This window comes from Lutjanus erythropterus, chromosome 8 (assembly GCF_056507025.1).
Source record: "Lutjanus erythropterus isolate fLutEry1 chromosome 8, fLutEry1.hap2, whole genome shotgun sequence".
NCBI classification, from domain to species: Eukaryota; Metazoa; Chordata; class Actinopteri; order Lutjaniformes; family Lutjanidae; genus Lutjanus; species Lutjanus erythropterus.
Genome location: NC_139324.1, coordinates 3,406,887 through 3,434,110, shown reverse-complemented (window position 1 = coordinate 3,434,110; position 27,224 = coordinate 3,406,887). Strand labels below are relative to the sequence as shown.

At 38.4% G+C, this 27,224-nt stretch overlaps 1 protein-coding gene across 3 annotated transcripts in view; it reads left to right on the top strand.

The window, feature by feature from the left end:
* tmeff2a (transmembrane protein with EGF-like and two follistatin-like domains 2a) overlaps positions 1-27,224 on the top strand; it is a 210,073-nt gene that overhangs the window by 151,004 nt on the left and 31,845 nt on the right. For all 3 annotated transcript variants that reach the window (XM_084724265.1, XM_084724264.1, XM_084724262.1), the window contains exon 5: positions 13,485-13,578. In XM_084724265.1, coding sequence (XP_084580391.1) covers positions 13,485-13,578 — 94 coding nt within the window. The remainder of the gene's footprint in view (positions 1-13,484; positions 13,579-27,224) is intronic.

Genomic DNA, 27,224 nt, shown 5'->3' with positions numbered 1-27,224 from the left:
TACTACTTGGAGAGTGTTTCGTGTTTCCCTGACAACGCCCACCAAGCGTTTTGATAGTATCATTATTTATATCTCCGTCATTATTGCCCCGTGCTTGATTCATTTTGTCATTTGCGTCACTGGAACAACCGCCCTTGGCTCACTTTTTGAGGAGCTTGGCTTCTCCGCATCGGCCTTATGGCTGACAAATGACTTTGTGAAAAGCGATACGGTCTCCTGCAGGAAAAAAAGGAATAGAAATTGAATCCTGGCCTCTGTCGGCAGTCTCATCTGTCATCTTTTCAATATTGATGTCCATTATGTTTATGGATTATTTGGCTGTCTTCTGTTCTCTGGCCCTGCTCGCCCTGTCAGATCAGCCACTTGGGGCAGCGGCCCGTTGATAATGCCACTTTGATTGATGGCTTTCATAGTTTAATTGTCAGCACGGTCTTCTCTTAATGGAGCTCCGCACACAACTGAAAGACTACGTCTCAGATGAGGCAGGGTTCAAACTGCGTGTAGCGCTCGCCGCATGATGCAGATAGAATGTGACTGTACCATAGATTCAGTATCATCATCCCGGGCCATTATCAGCTACTTGGCTCATGTTTATTGCTTCCTGTATCACCTTTCATGGATCACATGTCTGTTTGCGGGAAGAAAACAGCCCTCTGTAAGATTTATCACACCTGCCAATAGGCATAATTTGGTTTCACTGGCAGAGTGCAATTATTCTGTGGCCTGTATACAAGGCTATTGGAACACTCAGTGGAATTGAGTATTTGTGTGAGGAGTAATCTATAAAGTACACAAAGCTAATGCAGTCTAATACAACATGAAGTTGTATTATAAATGTTTAAATGTTTAATGCTTAGTGTTTTGAAAGTGTTTCACAGAGTGCTGATTCAACTTCATGGTGATTTTGGAGGCTGTAGTTTATGCTGCTGAGCAACTGTATTGTGTTATACTGAGTGCTATGTTTAATGTTTGTCTGCCTCATTTAGAAAAATGAGCTATGACAAACTGTCTACAGGGGTTTTAGGAAGTTGCTATATGATTTAATATGCATCACACTTGTAAATTGTAAGTTCTTTAATTCAACAATCTATTAAAGCGATAGTTCACCCAAAAATGAAAATTCACTCAATATCTCCTCCCCACTGTGCTGATGTGAGGATGAGTGAAGATCTCCAGTTCACAAAACACTCCTGGAGCTTCAGCGGAAAACAGTGTTTCAGCCAAATCCAGTACAATTGAAGTGAATGGTGACCAGTTTTACAATGTACCAATCAACCAATCAGTTATTTACAATTATTAGAAAACCTTAAAAACAACAATACATTGCATGCTCTCTGACAGCATTGTACAGCCTATTAATCATATGAATGCCACAATATAAAACACATATAAGTGAACATCAAATAACATGCAGAGCACACTCATAAAATGATCTAAAATGAGTAGATTGATTAAATTTACACAATCAAGCAAATTTTGAACGACCCATTAATCAGTCATAGATGAATCGTTATCATCAGCATTTATTTCCGTGTATGTGGAAGTCTGGCCCGTTCTGGCTGCTTATTCAAAAAAAATGGGCAAATATAGCTAATGACCCATGCTCTAGACCCCTTGATGCTCAAACTGTGGTACATGTGCCACTGGTGGCTCCCAAGCTCTCTTCAGTGGTACACAGAAAAAAAAAGTTTATTAAAAATTAAATGAACTATATTAGAAGCAATAAAATACTGCAAAGTTTCAAATAGAAATCTGCCAAAAAAAAAATTAATTAGGATTTCTTGTAATTTTGTTGGAGAATATTTCAAATATGAAATTAAATGGACAACAGTGAAACAGCAACTTAAGAAGTGCTGGTGAACTTTCCACAGTGCCTGGTAGCACCAACTGGCACAAAACAATAAGGTGGTACCTGGAGAGCTCAATATTTTATGAGACTGTACACGTTGTAAAAAGTTTTAGAGACACTGCTCCAATTGATAGAATAATTTAGTTGTGCACGCAGTTTAATCATTACTTTGATTAATGTAGCCCTCAACATGGAATTTCATAGATGAAGAGTAAATTTATTTGTTCACACATGATTTGATCTCATTATTAAATGCCTTGAAGTAGTTTATTTAATCAATGGTTTGATTTGATTTTTCTCTAATCACACATTGTTTGGAGAGCATTTTTCTCTCCTTGTTTTGTTTAAAGGTAAAACTGTAATAAGTGTCACAGTTGAATTTGAACGATACTTTTCTCTGTTTTGAAATGACTGACTCGACATTTTGTACTTTATAATCACACTGGGTGTATGTATGAGAAACAGAGCGGGGCCTGGATGAGTCGGTAACACTGAATTTGAAATGGTTGTTAGAGATTCCATCTGTGTCACTCCACATAATGGCCCAGAGCTTATTTGAAATTGCCCGTGTTGGTATTAGATCTGAGGGTGCTGGAGTGGCTGTGGATGGGAGGACCAATTTGGAAAATGATGTCTGCTATTCCTAATGGTTGGCCTGGTACAGTTTAGAATTACTGAAAACCCAAACCCAAAACCTTAAGTACTGCGCTAATGTGCCCCCAGGCGTTTGTTTTCTGTTCAAGTCATAGTAAGTGCTGTTGGTAAAACCATAGAGCTCCTGGTGTTCAGCAACAGTCACCATAGTTTGTCATCACTGCCACAAAACCCCTATCAATTGATTCCATTGGACAATAGGAAAAAAATGGCATTGGACTCTTTTCTGCTCTTTTATTCTGAAGCAGTCACAGTATATCTTGTATTCAGGACAATCCTGCTCTGAGCGCCTAAACCCACGGCCGTTTGCAGCCTGGAAAATGCTTTCTGCCTATAGAAAACAACTGGAAAAAGACGCCTCTTATTGCTCAAACTGTGCTCTGTCTGATTGGATGCTTTTAATTAAATCAACTTTCATCAGCATTTTTTGTTCCTCTAGGTTGCTGCTAAAGTGACCCTTAAATAGAGATGTAATCCCTATGTGTGTGGCAAGCCGAAGTTTTTTTCACCACAAAATGTTTTTGAACAGCTAAATGCCAACACATATGGATTGATGCAGCATATTTTATTTCTTTCATTCATAAAAACATTGTTATAATGTGTCAAACAAAACAACATGTCGAAGCAGAAGCTGTTCAAATGTAAGTGGAACACAAAAATCCATAAAACAAATGTTCAAGAAAGGAAACATAAATCCAAAGGGGACTGATACACAAGGGCAACAACAAACTGACACAGAAACAGAGAAACACAAGGACTAATGTTGCGTTCCAGACAATGGTGGAGGTCAGGATTTCCCAGCTGAAATTTTAGTGCCTAAAGTACACAAAAAACATGGCTGAGCGTGACAAATTGATGACACCTATGTACATTTTATTTTCTGTCACTTAATAATGTTGGGGATATATTAAGACGTCAGTTTACATGAAGAACAGGTTTTATTACATGACAGTATCTATTATTTAAGGCTTCAGTGGGTGCTGCTGTTGTTGTGTGACGTCATACAGCGACTTCTCTGTGAAGTCAGGGTAGATGGATTTGTCCCACAACTAGGAACTCTGACTCTGACTTTGAGTTATGTTCCATTGTATTTTTCTGAGTAGGAGGTTGGAAATTTACGAGTTCTGAGTTGTCTTGAATGCAGCATAGATAAACAAGGAAATTACCAGGCACAGGTGAGACAAATGGGCTAGAAAAGAGCAAAGACAGGAGGTAAACTCAAAGAAAAAGAGGAAAGGACAAAAAAAATCTACAAAATAAAACAGGAAATAACCAACAAAAACCTTGAACTTTTGGACTTTACGGCGGTCTGGAGTCATTGGAAATGTTTGGATCAGTCGGAAACAATCCTACTGCAAATGGTGTAACACTAACAATTTGAGTGTAGCCTAATCTTAATCTGCAGCTGTGCAGAAATACTGGGTTTAAACAGAATCAACAGACATGCAAAAATGCAGTACTCGTGTTAGAATTTGAGTGTCATATTATGAGCAGTACAGCCCTAATTAAATCATTATATTTTCAGTTTGATTGTGCTTAACCAGTTCTCCGTGTGTAATATCCATATCAGCCTACAGTAGGGATTTCATGCATGTAAAACGCTGCATTATGATAGGATCACACGTGGCCATCACACATGCCCATATGAACCTAACAAATCTGTGCAACACTCCGGGGAGTTTGAATAAATGGCTTTAAACATGTTTAGGCTGAGCCCAGTCTAAACCTTTTGAAGGAGGGATTCAGTAACAACAGTGAGCCATGTGGGGTTCACACCGAATCTTTTTCTGTGACCACACACACACGCACACACACAGAGCCGTGTGTAGGATGTATCAGCCCATGCCTTCTTTCTCATTCCCCTCCTCTCCGTCTCTCCCCAGTGTGTTTGGAACCAAGGTCGTAGTGGTCTTGCTCTGTTTTCCAGGGGTGTGTGGGCTTCATTCATCATCCGTATGATAGCCGCATGCTAGAGTGCCCTAAATCTCCTGTCTGTGTTTGGGTGTGTGTCTTTGTGCGTGTTTACGTTCACTCGGAGAAATACTCTCCCATTTTTCTGCGTATGCTCACTCAAATGAATGATCTCTGTCTAAAACATTGTGTTTCACTGATGTTTCTACAGGCAGAAAGGCACCATCAGTGTACTACATGTGTCCTACATATAGTAGACAATGTGCACGTATAGAACAAATACTCCAATACTGTTATATACCATAATATCCAGCAAAAGGTGAGATTAGCTGACATGCTTGCTCTGTGATTGGTACTTTTCATAAACATGGCTCAAGGTCTGTTCAGACTGAATGCAAGGTGATGTGTGATTGCAGATGAAGTCAATGCAAAATCATGTGCAGCAAACACATGAAAGAATATGAATAGAGCAACGCTTATACCAAAGCTTTAAGACTCCAGTTCATGGAAGAAAGAAAAGGAGAACAGACTGTAGGAAAATAACAGAATAAAAGAGAGTTTGGAAAGATTCGAAAAATATCCCTGATAGAGCTACCTGGAAAAGTTCAAGATCAGTGTACATCTGTACTTCTAATGGTCAAATTTGTGTAGCCAATTTGTGGAATTTGCTCCACATTCAGATATTTTTGTAATGTTCCTTTTGTCCAAACATAGTCCAAGGGTCACATTATTGTTGTTGCCGGAAAAATGACCTTCCAGATGCTTAAAGCCCCTTCACAGCATGATAGAAACAAGTGATCTCCATTCAGCTTATTCTGCAACTTTGTAACAGTCCAAGTCATTTGTGCAAGCAGCTTACAACCACCCATTTCTATGTTTATTGTTAGGTGGCGACCTCTAGTGGCCGTAGTAATTATGACAGGAGCAAAGGAGGAACTCCGCCCCTCGGAAACTCATACAGATGCGAATGGTACCCATTCAACACATTAAAGGGATGCACCAGGCTTTTTAAGTTGCAGCATTTATTACCTGGCTCACTGTCACCTGTACTGTACATTTACTGCCAGACTGACAAATTACTGCTAATTGTCCTCTGCTCCGTTAGCAGCACCATCACTCTCAGTGTGCCGCCTGTTTTCTCTCACTATCTCATCCATATACTCCATGAACACTGTACGGTTTCCTTAAAGGAGCTACACAACCCCAACGACAATATCCTTCAATAAAGTACAATGAAATGTATTTATTTGGGCTTTATTTGGGTAAATTGCAATCCTGTGAGTGTACATTGCTCTTACACACACTTATCTGAACCTTTTCCTGAACCTAACTAAGTAGTTTTGGTGCCTAAACCCAACTAAACTGCGACCATTTCACATAGTTAACCAAGTGTTGCTGTCACTTTTCAACAATTATATATATCATTTTGGGAACGGTCAAATATGTTGTTTTGGGAGTCACTGGCAAATTATTACTTATTATCTATAACTACTGTCATTTAGGTATGAGGACATGTTATAATATTCACAGTAAAAAGAGCTTGTGTGATTAATTACTTTGTGTCTCAAATTTATACTTAATTTAAATGAAGGTTAGTCAAATCTGCTACAAATTTTGTTGATTTTAGGAACCTGTCTAGACAAAAGTGGTGGTGTTTAAACTGTAATAACCACAAAATATAACATAAAAAATGAAATTGTCTTAATAAAAATCTTGTCTTGCTTCTTTTTAACTGGCTAACACACCATTCACTGTAACTTTGGCTCTGAAAATGTTAACACGGAGGAGAATCTGACCTGGTGGCAGCCATTAAGAATGACTAAATGGTCACATTAACTTATGTAGATCATGTAGAAGCGTCAGTAATAAATTGGGACTGTTTCATAACCAGTTAAAAACTCCTTGTAGTAGCTTTAAGTTAATATTTAATGTGCAAATAGCAATCTACATTCATTGCTTCCATTGTGACAACACTTTTAAATAAGATATTAAACTGAAGTTATTTGCTATATCATCACAGATATTTTACCACGCAGTCTGTCCCTGCTCCTATTTTACAACTTACAGTAGCAGAACCAGTCGACCAGTGCTTGTTCTCACCAGAGCAGCTCGGACAGCTGCTGCAGTTAAATGAGCTCCGAGCTTGTCACACTGGTTTCTTCCCTCACAGCGAACCTTCTCCCATTTTCTCCAGTGGAAAAAAGCTTGGTGAGGGCATGAGTAGCGTCACAAGAGGAGTCTCGGGTTTAAATGCACAAGTCACGGTCTTGGGATTCTGTTGTGTTTTTTGATGTGAATTTGTGTGCTTACATACATGAATAAATGTGTCTGCAGCATGGACAAGCTCCAGACACCAGTAAGGGGATTAAAGGCACTCTTTAACCCATGGATGACGGTCCACAAGACCTTTGTGGATGATCCACCGTCTTTTGATCCTCTGTTGTTTTATCTTTTAACCTGCTTAACTCCCCTTTAACTCACATTTCACTCTAATCTCTTCAACTTAGTGTGAAAGTTTTTTCTTCTTCGACTAAAGTCACACAAAAGCTACATTTGCGCAGAGAAACTCCTTGAAACAAAAGGAACAAAGGGGGAAATAAAAGATTTGGTAGAGATGAAGGTGAAGCTAGAACATGTAGTCACGGAGGAGGCCAGCTGACAGGTCTGGTCCAGGCGCGGATCGATACTGGGTGATGTAGGAGCTGGTGGGGGGTGATTGCGGGGGCAGTGGAAGGGGCTAATCATTTCAGTCATTACCCTGCCGTGTCTCCTGATTCGAAGGATTAGCAGACGCAGAAACAGGGGAGATGTTGTGTTAGTGCTACAGGAGACTCTATCAGGGATTTGAGGAGTGGAAAACACTGCCTGTCCCCAGTCGCCTTTGGTAATTGTGCCTGCAGCAGCGCGTACGGGGACCTGGGGAACAGCGTGCTTGTGTGAGTGCGAATACAAGATGCGCTCACTGTAGTGTTTGGGAGACAAGGACAGAAGAAAGAGGGAAAGGAGGCAATGTCGGCACTTGCGTTGTGCGTGCACGCGCACACTTGAAAGAAATACCACGACTCTGCGCTCCTGTGAGAGGAGAGTCGTGGGAGAGCTTACATGCCTGCCTGCCCACAAGCCTTTATGTGGAGCTGATCACTTGACAGAGTACAGAGCAGCTGGAGACACTGGCTAGCTCCGGTCCCTGTGAGAGCCCTGCGCAAATTTCACACACCGTAACATACACGACGGGTGGCAATGAGGGAAATTACATTTACGTCAGTGGTCAAATAGTCACAACTGGCTAATTCGATCTGCTGCAGTCTCAGCCTCAACAGTGCTTCAATGCTGTGATGTGAGAAAAAAAAAAACAAGTCCATATAATTGAACTGTCATGCACAGTGGAACACTTGAGAACAACACTGGCAACACGCCTTGAAAGCATATGAATGAAGACACAAAGTTTTGCAAGTGCTGCTTCCACTAGTGAGTTTTAAACACATTTTACACACCATGATCACTTTACTAGTCATGAAGAATACTCAGGCTGTGAGTACTGTGAATTGTGTAATTTCTTTTGTTGCTCAGAAGGCAATCATACAGTGGAGACAACACATCTATAACAAATGGATTGTTATAGACAAGGGCATAGAGTGCTGCAGAAAATCAGTTTGCATATTAGCACTTTTGGTTCCTTTATCTCAAAGTCAATTGTTTTTCTGAGTGGGTTTTTGGTTATAGACCTTAACCATGTAAAAACATTTAAACACTTAGACATCTTGATCATGTGAACCATTTCTGCTGATACTGACTGTATTTTTTAACCCCCACCCTAAACTATAATCTATTCTGTGCAATAAATCTTCAAGTGCAATATTTCCTCTATAAAGCATCACTTACGTGCAGTATCTACTTTATGTAACCTTTCCCTCTTTTTATATTTTATATCATATTTTGTATATTATATTGTATACAGGTGTCTCTATATTTCTTTGCATTTTGTATGGTCTTTATTCTTGAACAGGCATCTATAAGATTGCTCCAAACAACATTTCATTGTATTTGTACCGAAACAATAAAGCCATCCTATCTTATCTTAGATGCCTGTGAGATTTTCACACTTTGTTCTAGCTTTTACTTGTCTTAAAAAGGCGATTGTAGACAAGTGGCTAAATGAGACTACAGAGGTTGTCATGGATATTTAACGTCGCCACGGCAAACACTAGTCTCTTAGTGGTGGTGATGCTGAGTCATGCGGTCGTGACTCAGTAGCCTAATGTTAGCTTTTTACTTCTTCCAACTGCATTTACAAAAATCCTCAAAAACCATAAAAGTGGTGTTCATTTGTGAAGATTATCACTGAACAAAATGTGTGAACTTTTGTTCACCACAGACCTTATTTTCTGCACTAATTCAAAATCCAATGGAAAAATCCCAATGGCTTTTTGTGGAGGTAACCAGAGTGATGCTAACTTCCAGGTTGGCCTACGTCGTCCCTGCAGCTCTCTTCTTTGCCATGACAGGGAGGGTCTAATCTCTATAAGCAGATATTTGCATATGACTGCAGATGACAAGATTTTAGTATTAGAAGCGTTATGGTTTCTCTTTGTAGCAGGAAAGTAGTACTGACCAATCACTTTTGAGCGGGCTTTGGTCGTATGCAGGTAGACAGCCTGTGTGGACAGCAAAACAGACAGAACACATTGGCCATAGTGCAATCTTGGAACTCATCAGCCATCATGTGATGTTTTAGCTTTTCATTAGCTTTTTGAAAAATGTATCTGCATTCCTATATACGTGGCAATATGCAAAATACTTGTTTTTGCTCAATTTCAGCTCCGTTCTCGTCACAAGTTGCAAATCAGACCATAAATGTTGACCGTTGCACAGTACTCTGGCTACATCAGAAGCACCGAAACATTGGCTGTTGCCCCTAGAGGCTAAATCATTGTTAGACAATAACCAATGGGGTTCAAGACTGGGGAGCGTCTAATGAAAATATGCTGTTGCATCATGTCAAGTTTAAGATTCCGAGTATCTGGGGCTTGAATATTATCCTACAGTATTAGGAATTAAAAGTGCTCGAGCTGATAGAAGAAAGCAATATAATAAACACACTACTGAGTCATTACAACAGCACAGATGTGAGAAATTGAAACTAAGATAAATTTGACGGGTATGAATATGATTCATTTCTCATCAGTGATGAGTAATGAAGAATTACATGGCCATATTTTTAAATGTTATAGACATGTTAAATATGTGCATATTTGTACCGGGATGTTCTAGGAATATTTTGCAGGGCCTGAAGTGATGAAATAAATTAGAGCTTCAAATATTGTTTTATTTTTTTTAATGTTTTTTAATGTTTCAGTACTTTTTATAGATAGCATTTCCCAGCTGTGTAATTTTGATCATTCCAGTTTGTTATTTTATATGCACACTGATTTGGAACTGGTTAAATTAGCCACTTAAAGTGATTTAGCATTGCACTTCCATAACATCATGAACCAAGAGACAGATTATTAAAAAAGAAAATAAAATGTGTGTGGCAGAGAACAAGATATCCAGACTTTTAGTCCCTAATGTGTCTCATGCTCCCAAATCTCTGGATCTTACTTTTCCCACACTGAGGACATCATCAGGGTTATTTTGGGATTAGTAGTTGGCTAGCACCTTGGAAAGCTCCCTCCAGAGCTGCTGAAGACATTATACAACTGTCTCACAGGCTGATGCTCCTCGTGAGCAGTAAACTCAGCTTCATTAGTAAAATTGGCGGAGTGCCCCTTTAATGAAAAGGGTACAAAGACAGTTTTTTTTTTATACTGATGTGCGACCAAGTGTTTCCTCTCGGATTTCTGTCAGAAGCTGTAGAAAAATCAGTGAGCTCAGTGGTGAACTGAAATTTTACAGATAAAGTTTTGTTGAATAATGACAGTCAAGAGAGACAGCTGACATGGATACAACCCACCAATATGGAAAAGAAATACAAATAATTTCCAGTAGTAAATTTTTATGCTTTAAATGTATTGTAGGCCTTATAAGACTTATGTGTCTAATACGACATATTATGATTAACTCATGAAAGTGGCCCACTTTGCATTTTTGTCATACAACATAAGTCACATAAACATTATGTATGATTTTATATGCACTACTGGGGCTGCCCTTTGTTTGTAGTTTTTAACTAAATATTTAAACATCTCAGTCATAAAGACATTTGCTTTTTATGTACATTATATATTAGTTGTATGCCACATACATGTATGTATCTTATATGTCTTGTAAGGTTTTTATACAATACTTACAAACTTTCGGTTTCATTTATCTTTGCCCAACTCATGTAAGTTTGATATTACACATATCTACTAATAGTAGTTTTATAGTAGTTTCATAATTTTAGTTTCAGATAAAACAGAAACATTTGGTAACGTAGCAACATCTATATTTTTTCCATATGGGCTCGCAACTTATTATTATTAAATAACCCCACCTTTTCATTCTTATTACCTTCTGGTCTTTCTGCCTGTGCATACTTATATCCACAAGACCATGAAACTATAAGCAAAAATGCAAACTTCAATTACAGAAAAATTGGGACATTGTGTAAAACATATATAAAAACAGAATGCAATGATTTGCAAAAATCTTTGGCTTATATTCAGTTAAATACAGTACAAAGACAAGACATGTCATGTTCAAACTGATTAACTTACACACTCGTTCTGACTTTGATGCCTGCAACATCTTCCAAAATAGTTGTGACAAGAGCATGTTTGTCACTGTGATACATCACCTCTTCTTCTAACAACACTCTGTAAGCGTTTGTGAACTGAGGACGTTCTGAAAGTGGAATTTTTACTCATTTTTGCCTGATGTAAGTCTTAAGTTGCTCAACTGTGCAGTGTCTCCGTTGTCAGATTTTGTCAGTCTAGTACCCAAACTCTTTCACATGTGCAGAATGTGTCTTGGCATTGTGTCACAGGGACACCTCTGGAAAAAGACGTTGTCTGGATGGCAGCATATGTCGCTCCAAAAGCTGAATGTACCTTTCAGCATTATTGGTGCCTTCACAAATGTGATAGTTACCCATGATGCCATGGGCACTAACACACCCCCATACCATCACAGATGCTGTCTTTTGAAGTTAGAGCTGGAAACAGTCTGGATGGTCCTGTTCTTCTTTAGCCCGGAGGACACGACATCCATGATTCCTGAAAACAGTCTGAAACGTGGACTTGTAGGTCCATCTCAGATGAGATCAGGCCCGGAGAGGTTGGCAGCTTTTCTGGATGTTGTTGATAAACGGCTTTTGCTTGCATGTCTGAGTCTTAACATGCCTTTGTAGATGCAGCAACAAACTGTGTTTACTGACAGCTGTGTCCCAAAGTGTTCCAGGCCCATGGAGTATCCTTTGTGCAATTATGTGTGTTTTTAATGCAGTGCACTTCATGAGATGTCTTTATGCAAAATGTTTTATGTCTTTACTCTGCTTCCAATAATTTTATCATCAAATAGGGAACCTGTTTTTCAAGAAAATGTAAACAAACGAAGCTCCAATGGAGCTTTAAATAGATCGGATTTGAGAATAATATATGGGAATATAGATGAAATTATTTTTTCAGTCAACACTAAGATGATTTGCCGTGAAAGCTCCACTTTTGGGCTTTGTGCCAACGCAGCTTCATACCTTGTAGCCCTGTCAGTCCGGTGACCTAACGGTAAAGCCGAACCAAAGCTGTGAATACAGAATGTACATCTCACCACCTGACTGCAAATGCTCAGCATTCAGAGGACGTGTTGCCTCGTCGCCATGGCTGCCGTCCAACACCTGCAGCTTCAGACTCGGCTTGAAAAGAAAAAAAAAAAATCACACTGAAAGTAAAGGCAGGACGTTTGAAAGTAGCTTAACATCCTTAGCAAAGGAACTTTTCACTCTTGTAGGCTGCATTGTGTTTTTGGACACAGGCAAGAGAGGCGAATGAAGCTGTTGGGATAATCTGACCCAACAGCCACGAAATCCGAGCTGAGAGTTCTGGAGGAGGCAAGTCAATTGCTAACTAGATTCAACAGTGAAAGACAGCGGAGTGAAGTTAACTGACTTTGACCTTAAAATAAGAGTCAAACCCAAGTTAAGCTCGGCAGCGGAAAATCAGGTTAAACCTCTCTACCAGAGTTCTTTCCAATTCATCCAGCATGTCGCCAGGGATCACAAGAAATAACAAAAGTTTCAGAGGGGAAAATGAAAGAGGCGACACAAGGGAGCAATGCATGGCGGCGGCTTGGGCGTCTGAGTGTGTGTGTGTGTGTGTGTGTGTGTGTGTGTTTGTGTGTGTGTGTGTGTGTGTGTGTGTGTGTGTTGGGGAGATTAAAGATATGACATGGGGAAATGATGCCAAGTTCCACCTCTTCGTCTTCTTTTCCAAAGTTGTCCTCATGGGCCCCAGTAAGTTTAAAAATAGAGCTTTTCTAATGGAGAAGAGGGCCGAGGGGAAAGCAAAGAAGAGTGAAAGCATGCAGAGACTGGAAGAGTCCTCTGTGGTCGGAGAATGCAATTTGAGATTGGCCAGATTGCTTTTTTTTTTTTTTTACTTTTTTCTTCTTTTCTTCCCTCTCCCCCACCCCCCCTCGGCCGCTCATGAAGTGTGATATGCACCGGCGGGGTCCCTAAGCCGCCATAAGCCTGACGCCAGTACCCACACCACCGCCAAGGAGTCGTCGCACTCACGGTGCGAGAGAATCAGCACGATGAAATAAAAGAGGGACTCCAAAGAGATCAGCAGGGATATCTGGAGTGATAGATGAGAGTCTGGCGAGGAGTAGGAGAAGGGTGGAGAAAAAAGGGGAAGGAGTGAAAGGATGAAGGAGATAGCTTCAGTGGGATTATGGTGGGATATGACAGAAATGTAAATGTACTTGAGTCGTCCAAGGCTGATTTCTCACGGTCATATTGAATTGTGAGAGGTGCATTGTTTCAGGCTTTTTGTTACAGGTCTGAATGAATATGCCTCTTAATGTTTAAGACAAACAGAAGGTGTTGTTACAAATCTACAAATAGACTTTAAAAGTTTTCCTCTGTCTCTTTTAGGAGGAGAGGGCTCAGCCGAGGCCGGGAAGGAAACCTCCACCTGTGATATTTGCCAGTTTGGGGCTGAGTGCGATGTGGACGCAGAGGATGTTTGGTGAGTTTGATGTATATAAAGCTGGACAACATGACAGCTCCCCAAAAGTGAAGCCGAAATATCTTGATCGCCCCCTGGTGGCTGGCTGCAGTACAGGTCATAAATCCTGCCCCCTCCATGTTAGCAGAGGTGAATCAAAATACATGTGAAATAAGTTTTTCCCAAAGATTGTTTCTGGCATTTTAGGTAGCTCTTATCATGCTGCTGTCCATTTTTTCTTCTTTTGCTTTAGTTAGTTATTTGATTCTATAAAAAGGAGGATTACTCGACCTTTGACTTCCAAACTCTATTATCTCTCATTATAAATACCAGACTAAGAGAATAATGCATTTGTTCTATTAGTTTATCTTTTTTAAAAATCAAATAACACCAAAATGTAAATTTTGTCAAATTTATTTATAATAGTTATCAATATCCACACCATTGTGTGTAGTAAATGGTAATGATTGCATATATTCACCAAGTATTTTTCTGCAGGATAATAACCATCAGTGATCTAATTCAAAATTTAGATTAATCTAGAGTTATTCAGAGTGAGAAACAATTAAATGTATTTTCTAATATAAAAATGCTTTTTAAATAATATTAATAACACATTTCCTCCTAGAACACAAACAAAAGATAATCACAGCCTGTGGGAAAAGACTGTGAAAAGAAGTACAAATATAAAACCAAAAAAAGTGGGAAACATTGCTATTCATATTAAGTAAGGATACTTTGTTTCAATGTTTTCAATTTCAGTGCTTACAGCTGTCCCAGGTCTCCCCTACTTTATTTTTAATGAAGTCTAATTAATGAATTATTATTGGAAATTAAATTGGAAATTGAGAACACTTGTTAAGTTTTTATAGACAGACACAATTATAGTTTGGTCAATATGATCGCCTATGAATGATTTGCCTTTTGTGTAATTTATATAAAAGTTATGTTACATAAAAATACATTGCAATTTTTTTTCATGTGATTTGTAGTTTATGGACACTGGAAGGAAAGAGAGGTTGAGATGTAGTGAGCAAAGATGGATGATTTAATATTCCATATCTCTGAGTGAACCTAATCAAACTGACATCATTAAAAACAAAGAACAGTTCTGACTCTTCAAATGTTCTTATATCTTTTCTAGTAAAGTTCATCAATAAAGCTTACAAACATACTTTGGCTTTTATGGAGCCTTTTGCCTGTGAATTCAAATTAAACGTTTAGACATAATCCGTCAACACAGATATTAATATAGCTGATAATCACTGAGTGATATACTATGATAGACAGATATATCTGTGATCAGTTATTGGCCAATATTGGCCCTGATATATACCGTGCATCCCTGTCCACTCAAGAATGATCTAATTAGATTTTGGTGGTCAGAGGTCAGGATCACTGTGACCTCACATCCACCCCATTCTTGTGAACCTGATATGTCAGGAATGTCTGGAGGGAATTTCACTACCCCCACAGGATGAGCTGATTAGATTGTGGAGGTCAAAGGTCAGCATTTTTTGGCCATAACTCAAGAATTCATAGGCTAATTATGACAAATTCTCCAAAAAAACATCAAACAGAATACAATAATGAGGTGATGACATTTTATATTACAAAAGGTCAAAGGTCAACTGTGACATCATAATGTTCAGCTTTCTATCAGTCCTCTGTCCTCCACTGTAAAAATAGCAGAAGTGGCAGAAGTCCACACATTTTGTACTCAAGTAGAAGTACAGATACTTGTGTAAAAAAAAAAAAGACTGGTAAAAGTAGAAGAACTGATTTGATTTTGATTTTTACTCAAGTAAAAGTGAAAAAGTACAGCCTCTGACATTTCTAACAGTTGTATCTGCAAATATAATGCAACCTCAACTTTTCTCCACGGTTGAGCTTTCCTCTGTTTTGTCTTGTTACATTTTTCAGGTTGTTCTCATTGTTACATGCTTTATATCAGTTTTGTCTTCTTACATCTTTCACATCATTTTTGTTTGTTACAAATTCTCACTTAGTTTTTGTATTGTTACATCTTATTACATCCTTTTTGTGTTGTTATGCATTGGTTCATTGTTTTTGACTTATTACATCTTTTACATCATTTTCGTCTCTTATGTCATTTTCATTTTCATTGTTTTCATTTCACATTTTATGTAATTGTCTTGTTAAGTATTGTTTGTATTGTCTTTTGCATTGTTTCTGTCTTTTTACACCTTTTACAGCGTTTTTATCGTGTTGCGTCTAGTTTTTGTCTTCTATCATTTATATGGTTTTCATCTTGTTACATATTTTAAGTTGTTTTTGTCTAATTACATTTTTTATATTATTTTTGTTTTTTTACATATTCTCATGTAGTTTTCTTATTGTTACATCTCATTAGATCACTTTTGTCTTGTTATTCATTGTTACATTGTTTTCCTCTTGCTACATTGTTTTCAACTTGTTAGATCTTTTACATTATTTTTGTGTTGTTGCACCTTTTATGGCATTTTTGTCATATTGTGTCTTTTATGGAGTTTTTGTCTTCTATCTTTTATCTGGTTTTCATCTTGTTACATCTTTTCTTGTCTTGTTACGTCTTTTTATGTTGTTTCATCCTGCATTAAAACTAAAGTAGAGAGCCTGTTTTGAAAACGTAAGGAGTAGAAAGTACAGATATATAATGTATGGAATGTAGGGAGTAAAAGTAAAAATTTGTCAGGAAAATAAATACTCAAGTACAGTTCAAATACCTCAAAAATCTAGTTATGTAAAGTAACAAAGTATTTGCACTTAGTTACTTCCCATCTCCAAAAAATACAGACAGTTTCTCACTGGAAATTATTTACTGGAATCACACGTATTAATATACTGTTAACTTCCACTTTGCAAAAATATACACTTAATACCCTTATTTGAATTCCTTCAAAATCTTGACTACATATTATCTAAAAGTCTGGACAGACATGGAGGTAGACTGTTGACTGTGGTCAGTGGGTTGCACCAACAAATTGCAATCTCCTGTGAAAGCCACGCGACACCAGTGGACCTACACAGCTAGAATCAAGTCAATCTTGACACCTTTTAACACTTTCTATCCTGCTCTATTTGTCATTTGAAATATTTTAGCAAGTTTAAACACTGAGAATCAAGATTAGACTCTTCTTTATGCTGCACACCCCTGCTGCCGAACACCCACTGAGGTTTAGTGCATGGTTGACCATTTCATTTAACCTCAATTACTAGAGCAGGGCACGGAGAGAAAGGAGATTTTCGCTTATTCTGGAAATCCAATTACTATCCTTACAGGACTTGGCAATGTCAGGCCAAAAATGACTCACACAAGGAAAACTAGTTCAGTGAAGAAACAACGTTTGTCAAGAATTTAACCGTTTATTGCCGACGAGTCGAATGCAGGTAATGTGTTATCCGCTCCCCCGAATGCATTAGCGAGGAGGCAGCACTAAAAACATCCTCAGGGGTACATAATAAACATGCGGGTGCAGAGTCCAGCTAGATGAAGACTGGTGAACTGTTTCTAGCACCACACGGCAGCATCAGTGTATTTGCTTTCTGCAGCATGAGTGAAGCTTAAATGAAGCAACATTACAGGCAGGGTGTGGAACAAGGATCAGCTGCTATCAGCAAAAGGAAGGCAGCGCTTATGAGAAATCCCAGACGTACCGCTAGAAATTAGAAGTGCCCTGAGAGGATGACTCTATCAAACTGCTTGATGTAATGGAAAGATAATGTACCCTGGTGAGCAATAACCATAATGCAAAGGAACAGTTTCATGGTGCATTCTGAGCCTTGTTGCAAATACCAAACAGCTGGAGTCCACTCCTCCTGATGCCACCCACTTGCACAAATGCACCTTAATATTCTCCTAAAACACAGAAATGGATGTATTGGCAATTCCTCAATCCCCAAAGGGAGAATTCATAAGGTCACAACAGCTCAACGTTCTGTTGATGATGGGCGTGCACGAAACGGAAAAGAAAATGGCCTCGACGCAGCATAACTGGAACAATAATTAGACGATAAATATTTTAGTTTAGTTTAATTTTGTTTATTTCTGCTCATTTCAGTGTATTTTCCAGTGTCAATTTCACAAAACAGATGGTACACTAACAAAAACAACTTATACAAATTCCATAATCGAAGGTAAATCTTATTATATTACCTGCCCCTTTCTTTATAATAACATGTTTTATTCAATCATCATCCTGAGAAATAGATGAAGCACATAAGAACATTGATGAGGCATATTTTAAACATAGTCTACAACTAATTTCCACCCTATTTATTAGACCCTATTTTCAAGATGCCTGATCAGAAAAGCACTGGAACACATGATGATTTATTTCCTCACTGGAGCAAAATGCAGTTAAAACAATCACTGGAAAATGTATTTTTGCCTCAGAGTGGGATAAGGAAAATAAATGAAACCATTTACAGGCTGTAACAACAGTACAATGTATTGTTAATGATGGGCGTGCACAATACTTAATAAGTAGAAGAAAATTTGAGCCTCAAGCCTCAATGCAGCATAAGTGCAACAACAATTAGACAATAAGTAGTTTACTTTCCCTTATTTCGCTCATTTCAGTGTATTTACTGGTGTCAGTTTCACAAAACAGATGGTGCGCTAACAAAAACAACTAAAATATGTTCCATGGCCACAAAAGGAGTAGGAGGATGATAAATCTTACATATTTTATAATTATATTTTACAATATTGTCTGCACCTTTCTTAATAATAACATAACATAAATACAGATGGCCTTGTTTTCACAGATCACATACAAAAACTTCAACAATACATATTCAAATACAGTCAGTAAAAAGATTCAGCTACTCAAATACCATGAATAACAGTTATCTCAACATAAATATCAGTCAGTAAATGTATAATGTCCCTTTTTTTCTCTACAGGCTTATCATTGTGATATGATCGTTATTTTTTTTGATTATTGAAAGCCATAAGTTTAGTTTTATTCCATCTCAAGGATAATTTGATCATTTTTCATCAAACCACCTCTTAAATTTGATCATTTCACATACTATACTATATTTAACTGTCTTTGATGGAGGCCCATTGCTGCCAGTGAAAGAAAAAAATATCTCCATGGTATCATATGTAAGAGATTTTTTAAAAACAAATTAAATTATGAGATCATCATTATAACAGTAAAAAAAAAAATCTAAATTATAAGATAAAAAGTTATAATTATAAGATTAAAAAAAATCTAAATTATGAGATAAATGTATGATGAGATATGTATGAGATAAATGTCATTGATATATAAAATAAAAAGTTTGGGGCCCAAAATCAAGCCTTGTTGGACTCACATATAACTTTCATAATGAGTTATTACCAACAAACTTATCTAAATAACTTTTTATTCAGATATATACAGTTCTTCCTAGTTCCATAAGCCTGTAATTTGGACAGTTCGAGGCCATGGTCTTTTGTATCAAATGCATTTTTTAAATCAGTAAAAAAAAACACTGTATATTGCTTTCATTCAATGGCTGCTGTGATTTCTTCCATTATTTCAATCAGTGCTCAGGATTTTGATCTGTTTGTTATGAATCCATTTGATTCTCACTTATCATTTTATTCTTTCCTGTGAAATTATCCAATACGGCAGGATGAAGGAAAAGCTGGGGTCAGTCTGGATGTATCTTGTTGAAGAAGCAGTTGACACAAACAGACGTATGAATATTTCAGTGTACCTTCTTGTAAGATAGAAACTACAAGTCCTCTTTAATCTTTCAAAAGGCCCAAGGTGTTTTGATAAGGCTGTTTCTGGTGAATAATCAGGCAGGTAATTGCAACCCAACAGCAGGTAATTTTCATCAAACAGCAGCCAGCCACTGGCTTAGTGCGGGATCATTTTGATTAAAATGACAGGTTATTCCAATCAGGCCGCAGCTGATTTTAATCAAACAAACTGTCATTTAATCAAACAATGAGCAGAGAGGAGACGAGAGTAATCAAAGACCAGGTGACGGTGAAGTGATGTGTTTATAGTCAGGCATTATTCTTATTTTCATATAAACAACAGAGGGATAAATAAATGGCATTTGTTAGCCTCTGTATCATTTGTTGTGATGCTTTAAGATATGCGGGGCAAAAAGTAGCTTGATAATCAGCCTTAAGTGCCGTTTTGTTTTCACTGCATTATTCAAGTCTGACGTTTTATTCACGTCAGTCGTGTTTTGTCTGGAAGCATTTTTCATTTTGCCCAATCAGCAGTGAGTGATGTGTACGTCTCGCCACCGTTACATTCATTCATATAACATTTGTCATGCTGATACAAGAAATGTTCGGTTTGAAACAAGTCGTTTGTCATTTTGGAAAATCCGCTCATCCACTTTTTCAGAGTGAGATGAGAAGATCGATACAATGATACCTGCTAGGTAAATATTAAAGGGACAGTTCACCCCCAAATCAAAAATTCCTATTTTTCCTCTGGTTTGTAGTTCTATTTATCCTCAATACCATTTTGTTCTGAGTTGCCTAGAAGTGTTTGCCTTCCCTCCAATATAATGGAACTCAATAAAACTAGTCCTGTGGTGCTCAAAGCGCCAAAAAAGTGCCACAAAAATAATTCATACGTACAACTCAACAGCCATGTCTCTTGACCTGGTCACTCAAGATAATCCATGAACTTTGTTGTGAGCAGTTTCATGTAGGAACTACTTTCCTCCTGCGGTAGAATCTACTGCATATAAGCAGAGGTTTAGTCCTGTTTGTTTAAGTACTGGAGAACATTACATGATGTGCACATGCATGCAGAAACATGTTTAAATTGTGGTTCGTTTCAGGTCACTGACAGGCTGAGATTGGTATTCTAAGTGTCTGACAATATTATAGATCTGTACAGTGTGTCTGTACCTTTATGTTTAACCAGAAATAAACCTAATATTATATATTATATAGACACCATTAAAATGAAATTATTTCAAAAATATATTACTCAAAATGCAGCAAAATTTCAAATGAAATACCAAAATATGAGATAACTGAAATGTAAGTTAAAATACATTTTTACTTATTATATATTATTTTTGTTTCAGTATCAACCTGCTACATAGTCACGATCTTGCAGGTAGCATGCTGATTACCAGCAGTTACGAGCTAAACTGTGATGAAAAGATTGTAAGCAGAGGTAAAATGCAGTCATGGCTTCAAACAGGAACAAAGAGAAGCGCAGCTCAGGAGGAGAACATTTCAAGCTACTGTGTTGAAAACAGCTACTTAAGAAGCGTCACTGAAGTGTCAGCACAGCACCTGCTACCACCAAACGGCACGAAACACAGAGGTGGTACTTGGAGAGCTTAACATTTTCTGAGGTAGTGCACGGGAGAAAAAGTTTGAGAAACACTGACAGAGATGGTAATTTTATCATCATCTTAAAACACATTTAAATTCAATCAGAAACGAGATGAAACTCACCAAAATTGCCTTGGTTCAGCTTTCCACTGTTTCAGCAATCACAGATTCTGGCCAGGTAAAAATGAACCTTCAGTTCTTGGAGGTAGATGTGAGAATATCAGGAGAGAAGTGAGAGGGAGGTCACACATCAGATGTGCACATCACGCTTAAGTCGTGTTTCACTTCAGGTTGTTTAACCCCTGTTCATATGGCGGCAAAGTTACATACATTAGTCAGCTATAACTGAGCTCAAATGTTAGAGTGACTGTATGAGTAGTTTGATCATGTGGAAAACATATCGCAGCAGTCAGTCCTAAAGGAGCGCTCTCTGTCTTTCTCTCTGTCTCTGTCTCCGTCTGTCTGTCTGTCTGTCTCTATGCTGTGACTGCAGGTCTGCATCACACTTCTCCCATCAACCAGAGAAATATGTCTCTCACCTCGAAGACTGCGCTCTGTCTTTTTAGGGCCATTTAAGCGATGATTTGATATCCAAGCGCTTAAAAAAAAAAAAAACAGATTATGCAAACTGCCTGCATTTCTTCACTTGGTGAAAAAAGTGGTTCCTGTGCTTCCTGCAGCACAAGTAATCATTTCTTTGTAATTTTCTCATGTGGACACGCAAGTGATCTGATCATATATAACAGGACAAAAGGTTAAATGCTAATTTAACATGCCAGAATTAAATCCCCCAGCACTCCTTTCAGTACTGTGGACAGCGCCAGATGAACCAATTAATGTTGTTCTTACAAGCCCTTGTTTAATTCAGCTCTATGCACAGACAGAAAATAATCACAAGTAATTTGATTTCTATTGAATATACAGTTTTTTATTTTAGGTATTTTATGTGGTCTGTTTGGCATATTTGCCACCATTTATATTTTCTACACATAATAACCAGCAACAAAACATCATTTGCAGGCTAATGTAAACCCTGATCCCAACCAATCATAGCTTGCTGTCTTCAAGACTTGACATGACATAGTGTAAATGTGATTGGTAAGGTGCCAGAGACCCAGTTCGCTGTTTCCCCGCACAGCACCAACAATACATTCCTATTTTGTTTTGCCATGTTGACAGCCGGCCACTGGAGGAGCACTCAGTGCTTCTTTGGGTCACCATCATGGCTGATGTCGAAGAAGTTGTCAAACCTGGCGAGAAAAGGCGAAAAATAGCCTGACATGCATGTTTCATTGTTGGTTGTGCTCCACTATGATGCACTACACAGGATGAAATCTGTCATGCTGAACGCTCATTTTGTTCCTGCTGCACAGGTGATATCATGAGCTCTGAATTTTGTATAAGCTGACTCGCAACAACCTTTGCAGCTGCGATGATCCCATCAGTGCTTGTCACCATTTTTGTAGCCATTTTTCTGATGCCATTTTTCAGGCTCCACCACATGAAGATGACCTTCACAGTCTTTATCCCACCTAAAAAGCTTTGATTAGCTGATAGAGTACAACATCAACCCATTTGTGGTCTGAAACCAGGCTAGACTCAGATGACTTTAAAGGCCATTGTGCAATGAATGCATTACTTTTATATATTATGTTAGTGTGTGTGTGTGTGTGCGCGTGCATAGACAGATATATAGATATCCTTTACTTGATCACTGGTAGCATTAAACATCAAAATTAAACCTAAAAATATATTAAATATATTCCAGATTCCCTGACAGCATTACATATCCTATGAATGTATAAAGACATGAAATCCTATATATTAAACATATATACTTAGATAACGTGGGTCACATTCAAAAAGATAATCTTATAACGTTATATATATAATTATTGACCTGCATCAAGCAAAGAAAACAACTAAGGAGATTGATGAAACTACTAAAACTGAGTTAAGAACTGTCCAACACATTATTAAAACCTGGAAGGAGAGAGATGAACCATCATCTTCAAGGAAGAAATGTGGTCAGAGAAAAATCTTGAATGATCGTGATCAGAGATCAATTAAAGGTTTGGTGAAATCAAATCATAAAAATCAACAGTAGAACTCACAGCTGTGTTTAATAGTGAAAGTAAGAACATTTCCACACAATGAGAAGAGAACTCAAGGGATTTGGACTAAACAGCTGTGTAGACTTAAGAAAACCACTTATCAGTGAGACTGATCAGAAAAAAAGGCTTCAATTTTCTACGGGGCATAAAGATTGGACTGTGGATCAATAGAAAAAGGTCATGTGGTCTGATGAGTCCAGATTTACCCTGTTCCAGAGTGATGGGGGCATCAGGGTAAGAAGAGAGGCAGATGAAGTGATGCTCCCATCATGCCTAGTGCCTACAGTACAAGCCTGTGGGGACAGTGTTATGATCTGGGGTTGCTTCAGTTGCTCAGGTCGAGGTTCAGAGACGTTATGTGTCCAAAAACTGAGGTCAGCTCACTACCTGAATATACTGAATGATCAGGTTTTTACATCAATGGATGTTTTTCTTCCCTGATGACACGAACATATTCCAAGATGACAATGTCAGGATTCATGGAGCTCAGATAGTGAAAGAGTGGTTCAGGGAGCAGGAGACATCATTTTCACACCACAGAGTCCAGACCTTAACCCCACTGAGAATCTTTGGGATGTGCTGAAGAAGACTTTACACAGCAGTCTGACTCTCCCATCATCAATACAAGATCCTGGTGAAGAACTAATGTAACTCTGGACAGAAATAAATGTGATGTTGTAGAAGCTTGTTGAAATGATGCCATGGCGAATACATGCCATCATTAAAGGTAAAGGCAGTCCAACGAAATATTAGAGTCTGTGATTTTTTTTTTTTTTTTTTTTTTTGGCCAGGCAGTGTATTTCAGCTCTTTATTTGATGGTAGATCAATTAAAGTTTGCTTGATTGAGCAAATTCTTAACAACCAATTAATTGATCATTGTTTTATCATTATCATAATATATTTACAATGCTGCTGGATCCTTAAAAATGTTAACAAATGTCTTGACACTAACTGCTGATGGCATCAGCAAAATTCTGTTGCCTTGTTGAAGAATAATCCATCAGTAAGCTCTTCAGTAAAATGATGACAAGACATTTTGATTTTATTCTTCATGCTTGATTATTATTTTTATGCAATTTGACAGCATAAAGGAACGCATGCCTATTATAATGAAGGGTTATTTTCATAATGTGTTTAGAAATGATGCTCTGACTTTCACTGAGCAGTCTGGTCAGGAGGAAATTGCTGTATCATTTATTTGTCATTTTTTGACCATCTGGATTCAAACATGGAAAAGAACAATGTGCTCAGTGATCTGACTGAAATAATCTGTGTTGGTTGAATCTATATTGGCTGAACTATGCTGCATTTGACCCTGCTGAGGCAGACAGACCTGCTATCCTTGCACCACCCCTCTTTAGCTCTTTGTACTCTGGAGGCAGTCGGCAGGCAAAAAAGACCAATTTACCCCTCAAGGATCAATAGAGTGTCACGAAAACCCATTTAGATCCATTTGTGGTGTAAAACTGTAATTACGCACAAAAACCCATGCTTTCAAACCCATCAATAGCACCCATCGGTGTTGATAGAATTAAGGTAGAGGCGGAGCAGATAGCGAGCTGCTCATAGAGACGGGCTGCAGGGACACTTGCTGTGTTAACGCTGGGTTTAGACCTCCAGATAAAGGAGCTGGAGGCTTTTCAAAGCGGGCACTTGTGTCCTCATTGAAGCCCATTCTATGGAGAGCAAAAGGGAATTTCAATGAAAAGCCAGACGAGTCACAGGCCAACGGGAAGGTGGGAGACTGCTTTATTTGCCTTGAGCCTGATCCATGCACACACACACACAAATGTATTCAACATCCAATGGAAGCCCTTAAGATAATACGCCTTTACGACAATACCTTTATTTACACTAGGACAGAAACAAATGCAGATAAATAATGAAAGATAATAATGATATCCATGATAATTAGAAGTAGAGATGTACTGAGACACTTTCTTCAGTTTGATTGAGTTTACAAGGCTGAAACTGAACTGAGGTCTGGAAAGTTTGTGTAGTTTCTGTGATGTAACTTATGTCATAGCATCCTTTGCTCATTGTGGGGCACTGTAGGACTGTGACATTCACATGTGTAACTGAGATGACCCTCATTTGCATAATTTTCCCATGATACTTTGCTGCATTGAGAGTTGGTTTAAGGTGTTGGTAACTGCCATCCGTGTGCTGGTTTATTCTTACATCATCAGTGTAAATGAACTTTCTTGACTCCAGCTGTATTTTGATGGTGGACACTGGAATGTATTTCCTATAAATTACATTCAAATAAGAAATAAGAAATCGGCCTCCCTCTCATCCTCTCTCTCTCTCTCTCTCTCTCTCTCTCTCTCTCTCTCTCTCTCAGTCAGTTTGCCTCTCGCTCAGTTTTTCAAAGGATTACACTGAAATTTGAGGCTGAGGATTATGAAAATCAATGCTATGTTCATTTGCAATAAGGTTTGCTGCTAAGGATTTGTACACAACATGAGGCAGTCAGTGGATATGTTGGCCTCAGCTGCTCTGTGTGTGTGTGTGTGTGTGTGTGTGTGTGTGTGTGTGTGTGTGTGTGTGTGTGTGTGTGTGTGTGTGTGTGTTACAGTGTGTGTGTGAGTGTTTACATGTGTGTAAAGTGGCCTTTTCAGTTGGGAGCCAGCAGACAGTCTGGGGGCAGGGGGAGGCTGCTATGGGAGGGAAATAATCGCAGGGAACTAATCAATACGACACATCCTGCTAAGAAAGAAACCCCATGCACACATGTCACACACAATCGGATGTGTAGCGTGCACACATTCACACACATCGCTAACTTTCATTTAACACTTTTACCTCTTTAGGCATCCCAGCAGAATGTATGAAGCTATTTTCTCTGTGTGTGAGAGAGAATGACGGGAGGAAAACAAGGTTTATCACAAAGCTGTTGTCGTCTCCTTCATGTATGTGACTGTGCACGCACACCTGCAGGTGTTCGAGTGTGTGTGCGAGTAGCATTAGGATGTGTTGACGCACTGCAGTCTGGCGGTATAGTGCCTATTGTGGAGAAAGTGAGAGGCCTCATTAAAAATGTATGGAGCTCAGACATCAGCCACCGACCAACAGCGGCCTCTTGGGATGGCTGAGACTCTCAAAGATCCTCTACGATGGGAGGTTGTGGGGGGTGGGGGTGGGTTGCATGTACACATGAACATGTGTGCAGTGTTAAGCCTATACTGTTTTTTTGTTTTTTTTGACAGTGGTGTATGGAAATTTCCTCTTAGCTCAGACGCCTTTCAGATGTTTGCTTTGATTTCTAGTTCCTCACGATTCTTCTCGTTGCCTCCTTTCATGCTAAAACTATTCTCATTTAGATACTTTGCATGATAACGCAGACACTTTAATTGTAAGCCTAATCTTGTCTTGAGGGTGGCTGTTGCAAAATTAGAGTCTGCATTTTATCATCTTGAAAGGTTAACCCAAAGTACAGACTTTTTTCTCACTTGCCTCTAGTGATATCTAGCTGTGCAGATAATTTTGACTTTAACTGAAATCTCTTGTGTGATAACTGAATCCACCTTGATACAATGGAAGAATTCCTCTTAGAGGATAGTTACATAGTCTGTTATCCAGTACAAAAAAGAATAAATTTATAACAATCCATTGCCCTGTCATTTAAAGAAGCCAGTTCACTGCAGTACAATTTAGCCATCCTTGACTTGATTAATGAAAGAACTTAGCTACTGAAAAAGCTATTTGATTCAGAAAAAAAGTGACACTACCACTATACTCCTCAGAAATATAGTTAAACTAGTACCTGTAGCACTGCTACTGCCCAACAATGATGTTTAACAATGTTATAATGGCACATGCTTTGGGCTTAAGTATTTGCCCTTGAGTGTTTAGTGCCAGGCCTCACTGATTACTGCAAAAAAAACAACTTTATTCACTGATTTTGGTGAAACTTGCTCATGCTTTATGAAGGGAAAACTTTCTGGTCTTCTCTGTGATGTTTCTGGGGACTGATTACTACACAAAAGCACATAACTTTATAATTAGTCACTTAATTTGGTTGATCATATGTTATGGAGAAATATGTTCTGATTTTCTTTCTGATGTCCTCCGGCTGCTCTGCCTCAACTTTCGCTAATTTACACAACAGAGTTTTCTGGTTGCCAGAGACGTTTTACGTGTTGTTAGCAGCTATGTTAGTTGCTACTTGGCCAGTTAGCTCAGAGATAGGTCTGGCTTTGTGAGTGCTTCTGAGCACCATCTTTGCATGGAAAAG